The sequence below is a fragment of the Nilaparvata lugens genome, chromosome X (assembly GCF_014356525.2).
Source record: "Nilaparvata lugens isolate BPH chromosome X, ASM1435652v1, whole genome shotgun sequence".
Taxonomy (NCBI): Eukaryota; Metazoa; Arthropoda; class Insecta; order Hemiptera; family Delphacidae; genus Nilaparvata; species Nilaparvata lugens.
This window is the reverse complement of record NC_052518.1, coordinates 91,893,931-91,917,595: the sequence shown is the minus strand read 5'-3', so window position 1 is coordinate 91,917,595 and position 23,665 is coordinate 91,893,931. Positions and strand designations below refer to the sequence as shown.

Below are 23,665 nucleotides of genomic sequence, written 5' to 3'. Positions count from 1 at the left end.
TGGGGGATTTTTTAATTTTTATTGCTTCTAGAACATCTAGAAGTTTGCTTTTTGTTTGGAAATGAAGGAGTCCGGTTCGATCCATGCAATTACTTGAATACTTTTAATATAAACTCCAAGTTGATTAAAAAAACGATCGAATTACATATCATGCCATAATTACATACCTGTTAATATTACATAATTATCATAGCATGAGCATGTACTTACTTATCTTAAGATGTGTATCTTATTGTGATAAATACATTCCGTTTTTGAACTGTTAGTTGATTTTCTATTCTCATGTATCTACCTTTTTTGCTTGAAATAATAAATAATTAACAGTTAAGGTCATGTCAGAGGCCCTAAAATTGATCAGGTGCGACCTGAAAACTCTGACACCAGACCTCTGGACGAACCACAGAGTAGAGTCCCTTTCACTCTTCGTGATCCAGATGCAGCGATAAAGTGAATCGATAATATAACTTAATACATAGTTGTGAAATTGTCAACTATAGTGAGATTCAAATAAACACATTTGTTTGCTACCCTCCTTGTCTGTCATTGGTTGAGTAGATAGCTCTATCATTTTCTACCACTGCACTGTTTCCAAATCGTTTGTTAACCATGAAGAAACATAATGAAATTGATTTGAATTTATTAATAATCACTCAGTATCAATTCCAGTTCAATAAAAATACTTGGCTATATTTCAATCCTATCCTAATCCTTATACATATCAACATTGCATGTATTTTGGAATCTCTCAACCTTTATTTTACTCCTTCAAGCCGCATTTACATTAGTCCAGTTTACTTGACTTTTATTTTTTTGAATATAATGTATTTCCCAAATTGAAGTCAAGTTTACGGGAACAGAAACTTGAAACCACTGTAGCGTAGACTCTTCTTCAATAAATTAAACTCGATTTTTGACTTCAAGTTTAAAAAAACTGTAAGTCAGAAGTCAGAGGTCAGTGACTTCAAAAAATACATTTGGCCTGTGACAAGATTCATTCTTCATTGTCTTTGAGGGTTACCGTACGTTAGGAAATGTACGGTAGTTGTTAGAATATTACAGCTGAACTGGCAGTTAAGGGATCATAAAAATTCTCTACTTATTAGGTCAAAATATTGTCTGCAGTTCTGCGGTTTGCAACAGCTGTCCTTTCAGAATGTGCTAGAATAGTTGAAATACGAAAATGCTATTGAATGATGTCGAATTAACTTGAAATTAGTACAAGTGGCGGAATATATTCCGAAAGGTATTTCCTAGGATCCACCCGGAATACGTGTAATAATGGTTTTCAAGATATAGGGGGAGTGGCCCTGATGAACAAACCTACGTGGGGATGTTATATGCCAGCTTGCCCTGAAATACCTTCATGGTGTTATATGCCAGGGGCCCGCGCCTCCTTATCGCTGCCACTGAAACCCACTGGGTATACAGGCTTATGCGCCACGAGCACACGCCTTACGCTTTTCATCAGCTAATGCTGTAGCCTACTTATAACTATATTTGTACAGGTAGCCTACAGATCATTATAATAAGCATGGCATAAGCTGATGGCGCATATAAGTTTGTACACAACTTTAAGATATCGACGATTCTCTCCAAGTATGGATGGAGTTGAACCAGATTCATGATTGACATATTTTTATTAAAGAATTATTTCAAATTCTGCAGTATCCAAGCTGATTCGTCTTCACCACTACAACTTTAGTCTACTGTCATTGCGTCTGGGTATGGGTTTGCATCCTACCAAAGGATATGGTTGTTTGATTATCTCATCTCATTACTCACACACAAGAACATCTTTTGATGTGAGTAGCAGAGAAAAATGATGTGAATGTGAATATGATGTGGGTAGCAGCATCTACTAGCAGAGAAAAAATAGAATCAAGATAGAAAAATATGTGAATTTATGAATATATAATAAGTGTCTATACTCAGGAAGATATTTCATTACATATAATATTTTTTTTCATACATTAAAATACAATTGTAGGCTTCCCATAGGCCTAGTTTATATGTTGAATAATTTATTAATGAGTTCCGTAACGACTTTTCATATTGAAATCATGATTGAGTCAATTGTATTCAACTCAATCACATCATTTGTATTGTTCAAAGGTTTCTTGTGTTGTCTCCTTTAGAGAACTTGAAGAACAATAGTCCTAAGTCATTCAAAGAATAAGAGTATTTCCTTTGAATGGCTTCTCTAAAACTAGTTATAATTTGGTTGAAAATTGTGTGATTTGAGTGCGATTCCAACAGAACTGTGTAGTCAAGTAAATAGTAAGAGAAATCAGGAGATTTCTTGGGCGCTGGTTGTTCCATACCTGTTGTTGTGTACTGGGACTCAACCAGATTATCCAGATTATCACAAGAGTTGCATCCTGGTGATGTAGTGTTGGTTGATGTACACTTCCAGTACGATCTAGTGTGACCGACCCATGTTACATGAACACAAATCATTCCAATGCCATCCATTCCACGCTCTCCAGTTTTTCCCTTATTGCCACGTGTACCAGTCCTTCCATTCTGATTTTCCATTTGAATCTGAGATGAGTCACCCAACTGAATCAGCTTTTGGTCTCCTGGTTGACCTCCGATTCCTGCTTCTCCGCCAAAACCTCCAGCTCCTCCTTCACCACCACAGTCACCATCTTCTGTAATTACTTTAAATCCTGCATCAACATCATCACACTCATAACTTTTATAAGGAGGATATAATCTGAAAATTCTTTCTTCAGCATTTGGAACTAAGCTTTTATTCATACTTCCTGTTTCTACTCCACTATCAAACATATAACTTCGACTGTAAAGTCCCGATTTCAATTTTTCAGCTGCATCTCTTCCGGCAAGACCTCTCATTCCTTTTGCTCCATCTGTTCCTTGCCCCCCTCTCCCACCATTCGACTCAATCAGCAGATTTTTGCCATTCACAAACTGCAAACCGATTCCAAAAAAGTTGCCTCCATTACCCCCTGGCAGACCTGGTCTTCCATCTGTGCCATTGTCCACATAAAGTGCATCACCAGAATGGTGAGCTCCATTCTGACCACTGAGCACTATCCTCCTTTGTCCAATCACTTCCCATTTAGGTGCCACTACAAACATATCCACTTCTCTGAAGATATCCACGGTGTCCTCATCCAAGTAAACTGCATCAACAGCTAGAAGAGCAACTTCTTTCACAGTGATGTTGTTGCAATGGGATTGAATCAGATCTTTTGAATTTATTTCTGCAAGACAAATTTGATAACCTTCAACTATGAGTCTCCCATTTCCATCACAAGTAATATTACTTGGTTTCAGTAATGTATTTGTCACACTTTCAAGCTCCAACATTTTTCTGATGTTTCCTTGTGCGTCAATGAATTGGTTCAAATTTGTTCCTCCAGTGATATCCACAAATAGATCCATCAACTCATTTGTCAATATAGAACCGTCGTGGAAAAGTTTTGAGTGAATCAGTGTCTTGTTCCTCTGTATCTTATAGCTTGATAGTCCTCTGATGAAGTTATTAAGCGTCATGTACCATTGCAGTTCATCTTCCGCGGATTTTTTCACTTGTCTAATGGGGAGGGTCCATGATGATGGATTGAACATTGAATTTGTGTCAACAAATTTCAGTAATAGTTCCTCATATTTCTCAAGTACATGTATTTGTTCATTATAGTTGATATCTACTGTTGTTATTCTCTGTTCAGAAATGAAATTATTAACCTTCTCAAAAAACTCATTGTAGTTTCTTGTCTCATCAAGGTTTTCTGTTAGCTGCTTCAAAGCATTATGAAATGATTCAAAATCTGACAACACTTGATGAAAACTTGTGTATTTCTGAACTTTTTCAACCACAAATTCATTCAGTTTGAAAGACAGCTCATTGATTTTATGTTTGAAGTTGTCACTTGTGAGTTTCAAAAGGCATTCTAGATACACTTTTGCTTCATTTGACAGAGTGAAGTCAAAGTCATTCTTCTGCACCTCAACAGCATTCAAGTTCATGATGGTTTTTGTGAGTGATTTCTTGTTCTCATTGAGCAATGGCATGCTTGTAAGTGACCCTGACTGGTGTGGGCGACGGAAGACACTTATTCTAGCTGCTTTGCCATTTTTGTCTCTGGTTTGAAGACTTTGCAGTAGCTTTATCACTTTCTGATAGAAATCTCGCTTACTTTTTCCAATTTTCTGATTAAGTTTCTCAGCTATAGATAGCTCTGTGTAATTCAAGTAATCCATGATGCTTTCAATTTGCATTTCCTCTGTTATCAATTCAGGTACTGAACCATCATCACCTTCATTTGGCATTCTATAGCTAAAAGGCAATTTAGATGCAATAAGCACAATGTGATCTTTATACCTATCAATATCAACTAAGAAATCATTAAGATGTCTAAGAGTGTCCATGAAATTGTCTTTGGATATGCCATACTGTAGAGATCCATATTTCTCAAGTAGTAGAATCTTCACATTTTTGAATGTGCTGGTTACAGACTTCATGACATCCATGGAGACAATCTCATGTGCAGAGCTGCGAGAATCGTGGAATCCCGGTGGGTCACAGAAGTTGATGGTTGCATTATAGCTGACAAGCTCAGGATAGAGAGTGAAAGACTCAGTGGCAGATGTTCCAATTTTCTCTCCATCTTCAATTATGTATTCGGACGTCTCCCATCTTACCTTTTTCGACTGCAGTTTGGGATTTTCGGTCAGAAACTGGACCAAACTGGTTTTGCCACTGCCAGCCTTACCCAGCACAAGTATGGTTTCATCGGCTGCTGACAAGTCCTTCTGCTTCTGTGCAACATGTTCGCCATCAGCCAGCATTTTTGTGATCAGTGAAATTTGTTCCTGAATGTAGCCTGATTCAGCCTGGCAGTCCAAGTGTTGTCCAGAGCCTTTATTTCCATTGTCCTGCATACAAAAAATGTATTCATAATAGATTAAATTGAATTTATTCCCAAAAATCACAAATACATATTTGTAAAATATAATTACTAGATTTTACAATACAAACAGACATTGATTGTAACAATATTATCAATGTAATATTTGCTACTGCCAACAAGGTTTCTTGTGTGTTAGCAGTGAGTTGCAGTTAACTTATTTTGCTTCAATTCTGGTCAAGTACCATACAAAGTAAGAACATAATATATGGAGGTAAGAAAGAAGGAGGTATGAAAGTAAGAAGCAGTGGCATATATAGAATATATTTCTGGGGTGGGGGGGTGAGTCAAGGTTAAGTGATTTCAAGTAAACACCCTATTGATAATACTTTATATACTTTTTGCTTCTCATATTTAGAGCGTAATTTGTGCTGAACGCCCTTTTCACTTTACCGAGATCACACTTCTTTACTGTTGGCAATAAAAATCATTAAAAATGTATATTCCAAAACAAACCAAATGATCGAGAGATCTCAGTCGCTATTTTTCAAACCATGGTCTAGATTTTAATGTCACATCTGTAATCATTGTCTGCCGCGGCGATGCCTTCCCACATCATTCATTAAAAAGTTCAGGTACTACTACTACTACTGGTGGAACATGTGAGGGTGAGTCATTGCACCCTAACTCGGCAGTGTCTTGAGTTATGGAGCTCTATGACTGCTCAAAGTAATAACAGTGCTGAAGCTGGGGGTTCCTGATATAATTATAAGACCTTTAGTAGAGCTTGGCATTTTTATCTTTATTTATTTATTTTTATTATTCTCTGATTTTTCTTTGCCTAATTCATTAATATCTGATATTCTTATTGTAGTTTAATTTCCATTTCATTTTCAAAAGGAGAGGGTTCTCTCCTAGGGAATTTAGTACTGTGAACAGTGGCTGACTGACAATCAGCTGCTGGCACCTTTACAGCTCAACTGCTAACTGTCAATCAGGCCACCATTGTTGAAATGGGAGTGGCTTGTGGGTTTGAGGTGGTCGTAGTATCTCGTACATCTGCCTTATTGATGTACGCCACGAGATAGCAGCTGTTCAAATTATTAAGTTCAGATTACTGTACTTTTTTCTTTATATTCATTATTTCCGCCCCCTCTTAAGCCCCTGGTAAGATGGACACATTGATATATCCAAGGGAATCCACCGCAAGACAGCCACGCTGAACCGGTGATGTCCCTCAACTAGCTTCAGCTCAGCAGGCAAAGATTCCATAAACTACAGGCTGTCACAAGGAACGAATTATTGAACATAACAGTCCTATGTGTTGAGGCAGCCAGCAGATGGGATCCATGCCGCGTTCCTCCACGGTCAAAATCACCCAAGTAACGATACTGTACTGTCAGATACTTAGGCGTTTTAGTTTTCAATATCTTATGTAGGAAGCACAAAGCATGATGTGATCTACTCTCACGCAACTTCATGAGTTCAAGTCTGTTGAAGTAATCTGTCACATGGTCGTCACGTCTCAGGTTGAAGATAAAGTGAACACAATAATTATGTGCACACTGCATCCTCTTCAAAACTTGAACTGTCATGTCAAGAGTCACAATGTCACAATAGTTGAAGAATGGGAAGATCAGAGTCTTGACCAGCATAACCTCTGTTGAAAAGGGAATGAAGTCAGAGATCCTCTTGAATGTCATGATCCCCCCAATGACCCTGTTACAAGTCTGAGTCACGTGGCTGGTCCAGTCAAGAGTCCTTGTCATTGTGAGTCCCAAATTTTTCACGTCAGAACTGTATTCCAATTGTATGTTGGTTATTCAATAATATGTATGGTCTATCAGATATGTCAATTGTATTTGAAAGTCTTGAGTAACCTATCACTATGGATTTCGATTTTGTTTCGTTAATTTTCAGTCCATTATTCTCAGTCCACTTTACCAAACGAGTCAGAATTGACCTCATCAACTGTGACGTCAAAGTCATTTTTCTTGCAGTGTCGGTATATTTGTAAATCGTCTGCATACAGGTGATGTCTGGTAGTAAGTAGAGTGCTTGTCACGTCATTTATGTAAATGCTGAACAGTAGAGGACCCAATACCGAACCCTGAGGAACTCCTCTGTTCACTTCACACCACTGTAAAGAGGCATCCCCAACTCTCACACACTGACACCGACCCCGAAGATAGGACCTCACCCATGCCACAGTGGAGTTAGAAAAACCTAAGTTTCTTAGTTTGTAGAATAGAGTGGGATGGAAAATACTGTCGAATGCCTTGCTAAAATCTATTAGGACTGGAACTGTTAGCTCTATTATCTCTGTTATCTCTATTATTTCTATTATCCATTATAAGTCTGTTATAACTGTTAGCTCTATTAGCTCTATTATCCATTATAACTCTGTTACAAATGTTAGCTCTATTATCTCTATTATAATAATAGCTCCATTATCTCTATTATCCATATCTCTATTAACTCTATTATCTCTATCATCTCTATCATCTCTATTCTATATAGCTATATTATCTCTATTATAATAATAGCTCTATTATCTCTATTATAATAATAGCTCTATTATCAATCAATCAATCAATTTTTATTGAACAAAATATTTACATTGGAGGTCCCACTAAACCCGAAGGTTTTTCAGTAGGTGCCTATATGAGTATACATAGTAAATTATAGAATTGTACATTACAAAGAAACAAAATTAACAAATTTGATAAGAGGAAGAGAAAAAAATTTTTTGCATGCAAAGGGAAGTTGGGAAGTAAGAAGAGGATGTAAAGGAAGGATCGTGGTGAGGAAGGTAAACTTATCTAGGAACTAGAATAATAAAATTTAAGAAAAGAAATTTGATAAACTACTCAAGTAAAAGAAAACTATCAATCAAATAAAATCATAAATCATAAAAAATGAGTATTCACTATTTATGAAAACAAAATGCTAATAAACATACATGGGGGAGAAAATTGAGAAATGAAGTTAGTTTGAATTTCAAGAAATAATTATAAGTAGTCGCTCTAGCTGGTGGCAGTGACTCAATAAAATTAATAATGTACCAGCAAAATCTCTGCTAGCTGTTTCTTAATATATATATATATATATTTTAATCCCATTGCAATCTAGTCTAAAAAGACTAATGAGCAATTTTTTCCTAATATAATAATGGGTTAAATATTAATAAGATAGGTAGCTCTCACCAGGACTACTATTTCTAGCAACTAACTTGAAATTAACAAAAGATAATAATGGTTATATATAAATAAAGTATCATGTATTATAATATACACATTCACACTATCAACACTGCTCTACTTTTGACACTTTCACTACACAGCACCACACAACTCGAAGTGTTTGGTCCGCTTCAATCTGCACAGCATATGTGTGTTGTCAAGTAGCTGAGCGACTTCTTCATTTTCATGCCGTTGGATCCTTTCTGCATGCATGCTTGCGAAGCGCCCAATCTCTGTTGCAACGAACTCCACCTCCAGGCCTCTGTGAATGTCGGCGTTTCGGCTGAATCTTGGAGCATCAACGATGTTCCTCAAAACTTTGTTCTGGAATCGTTGGATTACATCGACGTTGCTCTTGCTGGCACAGCCCCAGAGTTGGATTCCATACATTCATATTGGTTTCAGGATTTGTTTGAAGATGAAGATCTTGTTGTAAGTTGAAAGAGCAGAATTTCGGCCTATCAACCAGTATATTTTTCCATATCTGATACCTAGTTCTTCTCTCTTCTTCTTCTTCACATGTGCTTTCCAATGCAACCTTGCATCCACAGTCATGCCTAGGTATTTGGCCTCGTTAGCAAATGGAACAGGTTTCCCATTGATGGCTAGGGGAATTTGCTCACATTTTCTGTTTGTGAAGTTGACTTGGACAGACTTGGTCTCATTCACTTTGATTTTCCACAGTTTAGCCCAACTGGAGATTTCATCAGCAGCATCTTGAAGTTTCCTCATAGATTCCTGAACTGTTGTCGCCCAGAGTTAGATCAGCCATGTCATCAGCAAATGTTGCCACTGTATCATTTTCCAACTCAGGTAGATCGCTAGTAAACAGTAGATATAGAATTGGCCCAAGAACACTACCTTGAGGTACTCCTGCTCCAATTTCTTTTAGCTCTTAATAGCCGTCTTCCTGCTTGACTCTGAAATATCTTCCCACTAAATATGACTCCAATATTTCAGTGTATTCAGTTGGAAGCATAGTTCTTAATTTTGCTAATAGGCCTCTATGCCACACCTCATCAAATGCTTGGGCAACATCCAGGAATACTGCACTACAAATTTTCTTCTCTTCAAGAGCCATCTCAATCAAATTGGTGATTCTGTGGATTTGCTCTATGGTGGTGTGTTTCTCTCTAAATCCAAATTGATGTTTTGGTATCAACTTCTCATTCTCTATAACTGGCTTTAATCTTTCCAAGAGCAGTTTTTCAAATAGTTTTGAGATTACAGGTAAGAGAGAGATTGGCCTGTAAGGTGTAACATCATGTGGTGCTTTTCCAGGCTTTAAAATCATTATGACTTCTGCAACTTTCAACTAATCTGGGACATATCTCAGCCTAAAAGCTGTATTTATGAGGAATGTAAGCTTCAAGAGAGCCTTCCTTGGAAGCTGTTTCAATACATCTCCAGTTATGAGATCAAACCCTGGTGCCTTCCTGGTTTTGATGCTACTCTTGATCATATTTTCCACTTCAATTACAGTGACTGGTGTGATCCTCGCTGATTCTTGAACAGTATGTGGCAGATGTTGATCATCAACATAGCTGTCATCAGTTTTAAAGATGTTCTCCAGATGATTTACAAACCTAGCTGATTTTTGTTTATTGTCTCTAGCCCACATACCATCCACATTTTTAATGGGTGCATTTTGGCTTGAAGTCTTTTTAATGCACTTTGTAGCTTTCCATAGGGAGTAGTCAGTACTTTTTTCATTAGTCAGCTCAGTGAGATGATTGGAAAATGTTTCATTTTTTAGATTTTTTATTTCTCTTCTGAGCTGCTGATTCCTTTATATGAGATTATTGTTATCTATTACATAGCTAAGAACATCACTTTTTGAATAATCTCGAATATTTAGAGGCAATTTATTAAATAATCTAGGAAGTATGTAGAGGAGTGATCTTTTTCCATATATATTTCTAAATCGAGGTAACTGATATATAACTGGTGATCTTAAATTGTAAGGAGATGGTGGAGCAAAGGATCTGTATTGAATATTATTCTTGAAAAATATTATAATCTTGTAAATATAGGAATTCTTTGGAGTTAGTGTATGGTGAAAAAATTGCTCATTAGAAAGATTATTGAAGTTAATATTCAAGTTGATAAGAGGCAATCGAGATGTTATGCTCTTCAGGGTTCTTAATTGAATTCTTTCTACTCTGTGCAACAAATAGTCAGCTGCACAGCCCCATGAATCTATACCATACCTAAAGATAGACTCTACGAGAGATTCATAAATTAGGTGAAGACTGTCAACCGGAATAGTTTTATGCATGTAAAATATTTTTGCGCTTAATGCTTGAATTTTTTTCGAGATGTAGTTGATGTGTGGATGCCATCTCATTCTACAATCAACTATCACTCCTAGGTATCGGGTATCGTCAACTTGAGTTAGTGATGGGCAACTACAAGTTTGAAGTGATTTAGAAAGACAGAGGCAGTCATGACTGATAATTTTTGGAGTTTCATTACATCTCATATGTGGTAATTTAAAATGCATTAAAACTGTTTTCTTCTTTTTAATGACTAAATTTCTGTCATGTGACCACCTAAGAATCCTATTATAGTCAGATTGCAACAGTTGCTCTGCAACTTTAAGATTTTCTCTATTATCTAATAGAGATTCTATCTCTATTATCTCTATTATTTCTATTATCCATTATAACTCTGTTATAATCTCTAATATAATAATAGCTCTATTATCCCTATTATCTCCATTATAATAATAGCTCTATTATCTCTATTATAATAATCTCTATTATAATAATAGGTCTATTATTTATATTCTCTCTATTAGCTCTATTATCTCTATCATCCATTAAAACTCTGTTATAATCTCTATTATTATAATAGCTCTATTATCTCTATTATCCATTATAACTCTGTTATAACTGTTAGCTCTATTAGCTCATTAGAACTGTTAGCTCTATTAGCTCATTAGAACTGTTAGCTCTATTAGCTCTATTAGCTCTATTATCCATTATAACTCTGTTATAACTGTTAGCTCTATTATCTCTATTATCCATGGCCCTACGGATGTCATCAGTGACTCTCAGGAGTGCAGAGGTAGTGCTATGACCGCTGTGGAACCCCGATTGAAAGTCACCAATCAATCCATAGCCATGGACGAATGCGCTCAATTGGGAGTGAACAATGATTTCCAGAACCTTGGACAAGATGGACAATAAGGTTATTACCAATAGGACTGTAATCAGATGGAGAGAGAGGGTTAGGGATCTTATTCAAGGGAATTACTATGGATGGCTTCCAGTCATTAGGAAAACTGACGTTAAAAGTAAGGGATTGATTAAATGAGTGAGGAAAGGAAGGATGAGAGGGAGGATAATTTTGATTAATTTGATTGGGATACCATCTGCACCAACAGCTTTACTCTTTGAACAGCCAAGAAGACCTCTTGCTCCGTGACATTGGAGAAGTAGAAATCCTCATTGGGATGACAATCAGGCAGAGAGTCAAAGTGAGCACGAGTTTGGTCCAAACTTACAGGGATGCCAGTGAAGAAATCATTGAGATCATCCAGTGAGTGGGCAACAGTCGGTACCTGCCTCTCCTTGCCAGCCCCAATCTCCCTCAGAGCACGCCACAGAGATGGAGTTAATAATCGCTTTGAGGAGATCAAGTTTCAGTAAAATGTAGCTTTAGAATTTGTAATTGTTTGCTTGCAAGAGTTTCTCAAACGCTTATAATGATTGAAATCATTGGGGCTTTTTGACGCTCTTGCTTTTTTGCACCAATAATCTCGATCCCTCATCAGCTGGCGTATCTCATCAGTGAGCCATGGAGCAGGATCCCTGGTTATTCTGCGATTTTTCAAAGGAACATGTTTTTCAAAAAGAGAGATTATATTGTGATTCAGAATGTTCAACATAACATTAACATTGTTAGTTTTAGTAGCCAGTCAAGGTTAATTGCATCATTGAACAAGTTGTGATAGTTAATATTCTTATAATCTCTATAAGTGATTATTTTAGGTTTAGGCTTAGGCCTCTTGATATTATAAACTAGGAATATCATATCATGTGCAGAAAGGCCTGGAAAGAGGATCTGCCCATGGCACACAGCTGCTCTCACATCGGCAACTGCAATAAGATCAAGCAATGTGTCCGAAGTGGATGTATGGTGCGTAGCTTGGAGAGTCAGCGAGGTCATATTCGCAAAAAAACATAGTGATCAGTTGTATTTTGTCATGAGTATCAGGTCAAAGTAAGTCAGTATTGAAGTCAACTATGATAGCCACATGTTCATAGGGCACCATCAGCTCAAGTAGTGCTTCCTCAAATTCTGACATATACCCAATATGAGGCGGCCTGTAGCAAACTGCTATTAACATTTTAACTCCGTTACACTTAACCTAAATAAACATGTATTCAGGTCTAGCTGCACGGGAGGTATCAGAGGAAAACTTATGAACAGGCAGCAGAGAACGCTTGACAAACGCGGCAACCCCTCCCCCATTCTTGTGTAACCAGTCATTCCGAATGAGCACATAATCCTCGAGTGCAACAAGTCGATTAGGGATTGTCGGTTTCAGCCAGGTTTCTGATACAAGAATGATGTCACAATCTTTGCCCTCGAAAGTGTGCCTAAATTCATCTATATGGCAGAGGAGGGATTGCGCGTTGACATGAGCGACCTTAAGACGATCAGGTAAAGGAGAGACAGCCCTTGAGGGAATGCCTTGAGGGAATCGCCGACACTCAGCGCGGCCGCGCCGTCATCCTGCTGTAAAGGCAGGGTGGCTGCGACGAAGCAGCAAGGCAGAAGGGAGGTGTGAAACGGCGAAACAACGAGAAGCTACAGAGAAAGAGAGATAGAGAGAGAGAGAGAGAGAGAGAGAGAGAGAGAGATTGATTGATTGATTATATGCCTTTATTAGGGCGGAATTAGGACTCCTGGTCCTCTCTGCCACACAACCCTTTACAAAAGAAGACAAATTTACATAAGAACAGAAAAGATAGATTACATTATGTAATAAGATTACATAAGATTGATATAAGTAAATAAAACTATTAATCAAAATACAATAACATATAATAAAAGAGAATTTTAAACTTTATTTATTTATACAATTGGAAACAATATTTCAAATTCCACTAGATAAATCTATAGGAAAACCTATCACAAATGAAGAGATGAAGATCTAATCAAGTTGGGGTCGATGTCAAACGAGGCAAACGACAGAAGAGTCCTGCGACAGTCGAGACCAGCGACGGTAGAGACCGGCGACATTCGAGGCCAGCGACGGTAGAGGACTCCTGAAAAAGTGGCCTCAAATGTCGCCTGCGTTAGGCGACAGTTGAGGCCACTCTAATTTTTGTACAGCCCCGACAGTCGAGACCTGCGACGGCAGAGGACTCCTGAAAAAGTGGCCTCAAATGTCGCCTGCGTTAGGCGACAGTTGAGGCCACTCTAATTTTTGTACAGCCCCGACAGTCGAGACCTGCGACGGCAGAGGACTCCTGAAAAAGTGGCCTCAACTGTCGCCTGCGCTAGGCTCTCCAGAATGGCAGACAGCACCAAAAGAATTATCATTTAATTATTACCAGCAATATTTATTTAATTTAGCAGTAGTATTTACCAGCAATTGAATAATATATTATATTCCATTATTCCTTCCACATTATGAATAAGTATTGCAACTTTACAACTGAAAATATACCTTAGCTGCTTCTTCATAAAAAACGAACTCGTGAATATCTTTTTGATACTTGGATGTCAAATTCTCAGTACATTATAGATGTTGAATATTATTCAAAAAATCCATATACTGTTACAAATCAATAACTTTTATTAATTTCACACATTCACATTTTACGATTTTTTGATCTTTGATCCATACATTGAGCTTTTCTCGTAAAAACTAAATTGATTAATTATTCCATTAATGATGTAGCTTATGGAATGAATCACACATGATTACTTTCATATGATGATAACATCATACCTCGAAATAGAATGAACATAGTTACAATCTCATATCCTACACTCGGTCATTCTGACAAATTGGCTTGCCCTCAAGCCATAAAATAAATGAATATGAAAAGGATTACAAACATAAACAAAACATGGAAAATAAAACAAATAATATAAACTAAACACACAAGATGAAACGAACGTGAACAAAACATAACACTGCATTACATGCAACACTGCTTGATAAGACTGACTTTCTTTGGCTGTTTGGGTACTTAGAAATCTTTTCATTAATTTCCTTCTCTTTATTGAGTATGCATCAATTAATACATATTCTTCATTCTATAATTATTCTTATCAATTTCACTTTTCCCAATACTAGCCAATATTTCTTTTTAATTTCTTTCTAAATTCATACCTTGACTTTCTTCCATTTCCACATCTTTCCTCATTCTTTGTACATTCTCATTCCGTTCTCCAAGTTTTTCCTTAATTTCATAATTCGATTCAATTCCATTTTCCTCTCCACTATTCCATCTAACTTCCCTTTCCACCTTATCATCACCCTCTTCCCTCCTCTTTTCACCATTTCCAATGTGCAGATGACTGTGGGCTACAGATTTTAAACTTACATAACCATTAATACTTTCAAGTTCTTGATCAACAATTTTCAATAATTCTCCACTACAAGGATTTGATGAGTTATCATTATAAGGAATCAGATCAAATGCTTGTAAATTTTTAGATTGATTTTGGTATTCAAATCTAGGTTTTGAAAAATGTTCCAACTTACCATGGTTAGAAATCAACTCCGCGTCAAGCTAACTTTTTGATTGTTATTATAGTTACCACAAACTCTGTTTCGAATTCTATGATACCAAAAGAGATTCTATGAAGAATTCTACGAGTTCTATGAAGATGCAAAAATCAACAATGAAGATGATGCATGATAATTATTATAAGAGTTAAGTGTATGGAATTGATGAAGCGGAATAGGTTGGAACGGTATTGATAGTATTTTTGGATAGATTCAACTGCGCTCAACCATTAAAACACTTCTCAGTACTTCCCAGTTCTTTAAGTCTATAATAATAATTATGGATTGTCAGTTGGCAGAGTTCATTTGTATTGGTATTGTGCAGTCTTCAAGTTCACCATGTCTGCTCATATTTCGAGAAGAGAAACGTTACCTGAGCGTCGTGACATTAGCTCAGATAATATAAATCCTTGACCAACCCCCACCTCCCCCCACCTAGAATCTGCCTCTGGTTGCACACAACATTATTATCGCACAAATCGATTGAGTCTCTTAAGGAAAAGGGGATTATTCATAAGTGGAGATTGTGCAAGAAGCGTGCGATGGTAATGAAAGTTCATTCGAAAAACGTCCGGTAGATGTGCAAGATCTTGCCGAGAAGAAAGGCCCATTAGAAAAGGTAACTAACCTGAAGTCATTAAATAATAGTATTTAACAATACTAGTGTTTTACAATTGACATAAATTGTATGTATATTTCAAGTTAAAAACAAAGATATCAATAACTTTCTGAAAATCAAAATTTTGTAATAATTCCACGAGATCGGAAATAATATATCTAAAAATTATATTAAAAATGCTTTCTCATTTTTCACCTTAAAATTAATTGAATTTCATAATTCCATACTTTCTCACCTATTTCCGATAGATTTGAAGCCATTTTTATGGGGCGGGGAGGGGGTCGCGAATAGGGGGTCAAGTTTTTTTATTGACGTTGTCCAATACTGCAGAATCGTTCCAAGAATCTTTCAGTTACTTTGGAATTATTTCCCTAAACGGTCTTCTTCCATTAGAAGTAACTGACGATGACTATATAACCATGGTTATATTGTTAGGCTACTTTAAACTGAACTATGATGATAACTTATTGAAAACTGAATTAATGTGTTTTTCTTCGAGGTCAAACACCATCAAGTGTAAACTGTCAAGTGTCAAGAGCAACTTTGGTCTCTCACTTGTAATTTCTTTATGTGGTAATACAATGCACAACGGTTAACATCACCAGATTGTTAGTTTCTCTCAGGTATTGACATTTTGAAGTAGGATTTTTGATGAACGAACAAAGTATGAATGTGAACACAAACGAAAATAATGTCAACCTATTGTCATATTAAATGTTTGGGAATTCTTTAAAACACATAAGCTTTGTATATTTTGGAGCACGTATTTCCCAAAATGTGTTTCATTGAATACAGTACTATTCAACACCGTTACAGCTTATTCCAGCTCATCAATTCTATTCATGGACATTAATATGTGACTCTCTGTTATGTTTTTCCATTCCGTACGCCTTTTTGTTGTCATTCAGCAGATAACAGTTTTCTAAAGAAGCAGAACTCTGAATCTGGATATGCGCTGAGCATCATCATTGTCCATCTGCCTTATAATAAAATTCCTTGAAACGTAATATGAATTGGCTATTTCTTGAAAAGTACAGGTCAAGTCCCAAACCATGAGTCTAATATTGCACCATCAAATTCCTTTATCATTCATTCATTCAACTATCCATGTTTGGTTTAGTTCTCAGTTTCTATTCAATACAGTATCAGCTTATCTTTCTAACAGCTCTATTCCACCATACTCCGGCTCATAGAAGGAATACTCTTTCATGTTCTTTTCAAAAATAGAGAATTTATCTATCTTCTATCCATCTATAAGACGAGATGGTGTCTGTCTTTCTGTCTGTTTTTATGTGAGCTCATCACGCTTGAAATACTTGACTGATTAAGCTGTAATTCTTCACAAAGATGATCGTTCTGAAAATCCTTCAAGGATAAGCCCTATCTACCTTCAAAGTTCATATGCTTTTTTTATGAAGGAAGTTTCCATTATATGGTTTTCAACAAATCAGAAGTTATAGACATTACAAAATGTATTTTGTCTGGAATCGCAGTAGGATGTGTCCTCAACTGTCGCCTGCTGCAAGCGAGTCTCTAATTTTTGTACAGGCCCGACAGTCGAGACCAGCGACATTCGAGGCCAGCCACGGTAGAGGACTCCTGAAAAAGTGGCCTCAAATGTCGCCTGCGTTAGGCGACAGTAGAGGCCACTCTAATTTTTGTACAGCCCCGACAGTCGAGACTTGCGACGGCAGAGGACTCCTGAAAAAGTGGCCTCAAATGTCGCCTGCGTTAGGCGACAGTTGAGGCCACTCTAATTTTCGTACACTCCCGACAGTCGAGGCCTACGACCGTAGAGGACTGTGAAACAGTCCTCTACGGTCGTAGGCCTCGAATGTCGTCGGTCTCGACTGTCGCGCCCCCTCAAGTTGCCATTCACTCACACATGCACACAAAAAACCCTAAAAACAAAGATTTTACAAAGTATAATAATTATCATAAAACAATATATTAAGATGAAATATTTTTGTATCTGTAGTTGCATAAAAGGTGGAAATGAGTTAAATTCATGTAGATTGATTGATACAATGTAAATAGACAATAAAAATAAAGCTGAACCCGACCCAAGCCTAATCTGCGCCACCAGATCCCAGCCTATTCAATACTGCCGCGCCAAACAGAGAGAGAGAGAAAGAGACCGGGACAAATAATGTTACAAGCAGTGATGATGTCACGACGTAAACAGTGTACTTGTTTATAGGAGCAATGTATCACTCCCATTTGACCGCTGGGCGCAATCGGTGTATGTTCATATCCAACGGAATCAACAAGTAGGAACCCGAATGTGTATCCAAACAATGAAATTTTATAGAATCCTCATTCAAAATAAATAATATTATTGAAACTAGAATGAAAGGGTAAACCGAAATCAATGGGAGCATAGAACGGTCAAGGGAGAACAATGAAAGACCCTTTGCCTTATGGATGGATTCAGCACATTTCTGATCATTCTGCAATGAAGCGTCCAGATTTAAATTTATTCACAACACACAAAAAAGGTAAGTGAATTCATTAAACACTAGTATATTGAACAAATGAATGTAGGCTACTTTTCTTCTAGAAAAGAATTACTTAGACAATCTGTGTAGATGAAGTTATACATCATTTCAATAGAATAATGTAGAAAAAATATTATTTTTCGACTATTCTTGTAAAAAATAGTTTGATTTTATCATTATTGAACACAATTTCAAATGAGCCAATTCTAATATCAAAGAACGTAGAAAGAATAATAATAATCTGATATCAAGTGCTACTTAATATTTCAAAACGATACATATAATATGTATATTATATCATATTATGATACGATAGTCATATGTCAATTAATAAAAATCAACGTAAACACATAGTTGTAATGATCAATGTGAGATCAGTTTCATTTGCTTTGGATTTTGGAGTAAGTATTGAAAATATTTCACTAGAGCTGTCCTATTGTTGACAATTGACATGGGTTGACAGTTATTGTTTCACATTGCACTACTGTTGAAAGAGGAGTAGGCTTTGTTCCTTGACCATTCCATGCCCGGTTTTACCGGGATAAATGTTTGTAGGTCAACGGTTGGCTGTATACAAAACATTCTTAGTATTCATTAAATAAACTAAAAATTAAATTGAGAAAAATAAGAATGAATTCTCTGACTGACTAGCATTCATTCGTGGCAAAAACAATTCTGACGCATAGTAAACAAGTTTTTGAACAGCTAAAACAGCACTAATGAAAGATCAGCTCTCTTTAACTAACACTTGATTTTGGCTTTTGCCAAATACTACACTTTTGCCAACATAGAAGTTTGGGGATCTAAAATTTAATCATTTAGGCCTATGTATTACTAATATTTATAAACTTTTGGGTTGCGTCCATCGTGTAACACCCGGTAGAAATACATTCATTACATTCTTCACCCTATGAGTTCGGAATATTATTTATTTTATCAAAACTAGTTTCTCTGCTCAGGGCATTATCTACAGAGCTATTTCCGGGTTCAATTTTCTGATTCATTTAACCTTATCTTGGATGTGGGATTAATTTATAAGACAATTACTTGAACTAATAAAAGAAGTGAAAATTGAACTAGATAAGACTATAACTCGATAAATATTTAGTTTTGATTTGCATCATCCTATAACCACACATGTTATTTCATAAACTACAATATATAGGCCACAGATTCATTTATTTATTCAATTTTCTCGGTCACTGTTTCTGCTCAGTGAAACAGGCATTCATTGGAAAGCAGGGCGACAGTTGTAATAGACCTAGTGTAAGCATATGGGCATTGAGAACTTCAAAAGAATTTTGCGATTTCATCAAATTGATCAACTTACATTTATTTTGTTGGTGACGTCAAGCTCATCCAATTTTTCTGATAATGTTTCCACTGAGTACGTTGCAGGAATGGTTAAAGATCTGGAAAATAATCAGTCTCATCAAATTTACAAATCATCTTATTGCATTGAAATATTTATTTAATGAAAAAAATACGTAGTGGATTATTAAATATATATATATCATTAATAAAATGAAAAACAGATAATTGCATACAATTTCAATAGAATACCTGGGTGTTCTTCTTGATTCAAGGTTGCGTTGGGAGGAACATATTAAGAACGTGAAAAAACAACTCTTCATAGCATGTAGGAAGTTTTATTTTCTTAGAAATTTATCCCCAAATGATGTGTTAAAAATGATTTACTATGCCACTGTAGAAAGTAGATTGTCATATGGAGTGGTGGCTTGGGGAGGTACTTATTTTTCCATCATCAATCCTTTAATAGTGGGATAAAAGCACATTGTCAAAGTAATGGATAAAAAACCTATGATACATTCGTCTTTGGCTGTATTTAGAAGCTGGAATCTGCTCCCTCTCAGATACCTATATTTTTTTTAAAACTACCTATTCTAAGATTTGGAAGAGAAAGAGAAACAAATTTAGAAATAGAGCGGGGCAGGAGACAGGACTTGAGATCAGGGGACATGCTAATACCTCCGTGACCATATAAGGAAATATTCCGAAGATTTTACTTGTATGTAGCCCCCCGAACATTCAACAACTTGCCGGTAGAATTGAAGCAAATCAATAATAAAAAACATTTTTAAAATCAAGTAAAAGCTTGGCTTCTATGTGAATTTACGGGTTTCATTGGATGAATGTTTTCCCTCTCTCTTGGAAATTGTGTGAAGATAATATTATTATTCAAGCTACATGAGTAATTTTCCTAAAATTTTGATAATTATGGACAGAAATTTATAAAATGAAATTTATTTGTCTGCTCATTGCCTGGAATGTGCATTGATTGTTGGTTATTCTTTTCAAATGAAGGGAAAGTAGATAAAAATTTAATATACATGTATTTTCTAAACTAAAATTCCTCACCCTGTCATATTATACAAGTTCCGACTCGGCAAAATAATTCATTGCTTTTTTCTTTCTTAATTAAAAATATTAAGGTGCCCCAAACAGGACTTTTAGTCCTCGGGGTACTTGAAATTATTTATTTTTTCTTTTGATGTAAATGAATTCTTGTGATTTCTTTATTGTGTAATTGTATTATTCTTATTATCTTTATTTTTATAATTTGCAAGATTGTTGTTGTTATATATCTACTGTACTATTCATAATTTCTGATTATGTGAAATGTATAAATTGGAAGAATAAATGAATTTATTATTATTATTTTATCATTGTAAAATGTACGGTACTATATGCAAAAAACACGAATTGATGATACTATACTCCACCTAGCACCTAGCGTGAACGAAAGTGACTGCAGACGCATATTTTATTATTTATTTATTTATTTATTTATTTATTCAACAAAGACAAAAAAACATAATAATAAAATGATTGGAAATGGATAAACTGGCTTGTAGCCCTTATTTACTATTCCATTCCCGAATTTTATCGAAAATTAATCCAAAAGATATATACATGAATACACAATGTGTATGAAGGGTCATCGTTAACAATCATGTACTTATTATTGCGAATCACTATATACAAAAAAAACGTGATAAGAGAAGTGAAGTAGATGTAATGTGTGTATATACAATAATCACAACAATACACAATATCAAGGCATGTTGATAGATAACACTCATGAATCATTTCATAATTATATTGTCATTATGCTTGATAATAGAATTTTATAATATTCTTCAAAATTATATTTTTAATATGTGAATATTTCCTATATTAATTATAATAACGTGAAATATTTCTTCTATGCTTAGTTTTAAAGCATCTAAATTTGAAAATCTACTTTGTAAAATTACTTGAGGACTGAAAATTTTGTGAATTGAAGAGCTACAAGACTTAACCTATTCGTACTATGTGTTATTTGGGAGAGGAATAGCACAAGGTTACCTTATTCTTCCTCTCCCTATCATTTTGATAATGTACTTATTGTATGAATGAATAAAGAATAACGAATGAATAAAGAAACAAACGTAGAATATTGTCAGTTTTATCAAGTCTAATATTATTCATGTTATTTTTTGAATTATCTCTATAGATGTGTAACTGTGGATTACTTAAGGTGTGATGGATACTTTAAACTCATTCTCTAATTTTCTATTCTATTTAAACTAATTAAACCTATACTACGAGTGGAATCATGGTTGCTCACAATCAATACTAACTTTTATCAACTTAATTTTGATTCATTCACAAGCCCATTTTAATGATTTATTAATATTGCATTTCAAGATTTTTAAAACACAACAAATGAAAACATTATCAAACTCTATTTAAACATTTTCAAACAACTGGAGAATTGTACTCAATATACAGTTTGCATTCAATATCCACAGAACACTCATCTAACACTTGTACAGAATAGAATAAAAGAATTAAAAATTAATTGCTCGCCTCGGGGAGCGACTGTGCAACTATATATCCGTGGGAACTATCAAAAGTCTATGAATTTGTTAGCCTCACTTGAAAATCGAAGCTAAATGTATAGCTACCTATCTAAATAAATAAAAATATAGCGACCTATCAAACCCTACACTAGATGCTTAATAACAATAAGATTTCATATATAGAACATGATCGTCCTCACACTATATCAAATCAGCAGTTGTACGACACAATGTTTCTTCATAATGCTCAATTATTTGGAAATCTCCATTGAAAATATAGTTTGATAATGAAATAAATTGGGATGTACCTACAAGTTAGACAGACATTCACATCAAACGAACGGTGAGAATTTTTACCCATTGGTTTAGATGCTTACAAGCCTTTTTCTTGATAACAAGTAACAAATGATTTGTTTGTCAATGTCGAGCTAACTTGATCAGTAAACATGAAATTTCAGACAAACCAGAAACTTTTTTGCCACAAAAAGTAGCCTGTAAGTGGGTAATGAAAGCGAGAAACTGTTCTGAAATGATGATATCATTCGCCTCAATGCTAAAAGTGGTCGGAGGTTATAAGTTCGTTCCATATGAATTTTCAAAGGTAGCAGAGTTGCTGTATAGCATGCATTCATTGTATCTGCTAAAGGCTGGACTTGAATTTTACATAAAATTTTTATTCCAATATTTGCGCTGTAAGCAACTGATTTTCATAAATAAAAGGCTGTTTTGCAACGCTGCTATTACAGGTGACTGATGCTGCCTTGTCACATTGAATCACATTCAAATTCAATTCTCGATTAAATTAATTTATTTACAAAAAAATAAAATAAAATTGCTACTTGCATGGGAGAAAAAAATGCCCTGCCAACTATCCTTTGGTATAAGCATTGATAATCAATTGCAGGCATAAGTAAATTTTGGCAAAGTGTAAGTAATTGCAGGCAAGCAAAAGCACGTATATGCAATGGTAATTTGTATATGCATTGATAATTGTTATAGACATTGGTGTGATTTGTATTGGGTACTTTCCCGCTATTTTATAGGGAGCTAAAGGGCAAAACAGATTGGAAGAGAAAAAATAAAAAGCAACATTTTGAGAAAATCAAACTTCTTCTCCTGCATATCTGGTCGGCTGATGGCAAAAGTCTAAAAAATTTTATCGAGATAGAAGAAATGTGAATAAAAAATACGGTATGGCCACTTTTTTGTGACTTAAGATATGCGTTAAATCATGCACAATTATTATTGTTGTGAAGAAGAGTAAATTATTATCGATATTATTATAATTATTGACAGAGTATTTTAAATAAATGAATCTTACTGTTGACATCCAAGGAACAAAAGAAGAAAGATGTTCAGAACTAGTAACTTGAACATTATTCTTACACTTACACACTTTGTCACTGTAATGATAGCCTATTTTCAAAAAGATTACTTTTATATAGCGTACCGGTACTGTACATAGTTCATTCGTCAATAAAGTGTGAATAGAGATGCATACATAATATTGATAAGAATCGGAAAAAGTTCTTATCATAAATGAGTCGCAGGTTGAATTAAACATTGCAGCCAGAGATAATATGTAATAGAGAGTAGTATTGTTACAATGAACTCGGTTTGTTATCTATTATATTGACATGTTCTATTGATACAAAGCCTAGAGGTTTTAGCTGCTTTATTTGGATTTCCCCTTCATAAATAAATTATGATGGGGAAAACCATTGTAGGTTGAGTTGAAAAAAGGTTCAGTAAAAGATGAGTTGTGTCAAAGGTTATTTTTTCAAAGTTGTGTCAAATTAGACTTAATAGTCA

The 23,665-nt window shown here is 35.4% G+C and overlaps 1 protein-coding gene across 1 annotated transcript; it reads right to left on the bottom strand.

Moving 5' to 3' along the window:
• Positions 1 to 1,883: 1,883 nt before the first annotated feature.
• LOC111045248 lies at positions 1,884 to 23,358 on the bottom strand. Its single transcript, XM_022330609.2, has 3 exons — positions 23,175 to 23,358; positions 19,318 to 19,399; positions 1,884 to 4,902 (listed from the first exon to the last, which is right to left on the bottom strand). Exons 1-3 carry the CDS (start codon positions 23,228 to 23,230, stop codon positions 2,107 to 2,109), a joined length of 2,934 nt encoding a protein of 977 aa, XP_022186301.2. The 5' UTR covers positions 23,231 to 23,358; the 3' UTR covers positions 1,884 to 2,106.
• Between the last annotated feature and the right edge of the window lie 307 nt (positions 23,359 to 23,665).

Bases quoted from the DNA above. Each gene is read 5' to 3' on its own strand.
- LOC111045248 (XM_022330609.2), bottom strand. From the start codon at position 23,230: ATGTTCAAGTTACTAGTTCTGAACATCTTTCTTCTTTTGTTCCTTGGA. The intron at 19,400-23,174 runs GTAAGATTCATT...ATTATTTTCCAG, and splicing joins TTGTTCCTTGGATGTCAACA to ATCTTTAACCATTCCTGCAA. The intron at 4,903-19,317 runs GTAAGTTGATCA...TTTTGTATGCAG, and splicing joins ACGTCACCAACAAAATAAAT to GACAATGGAAATAAAGGCTC.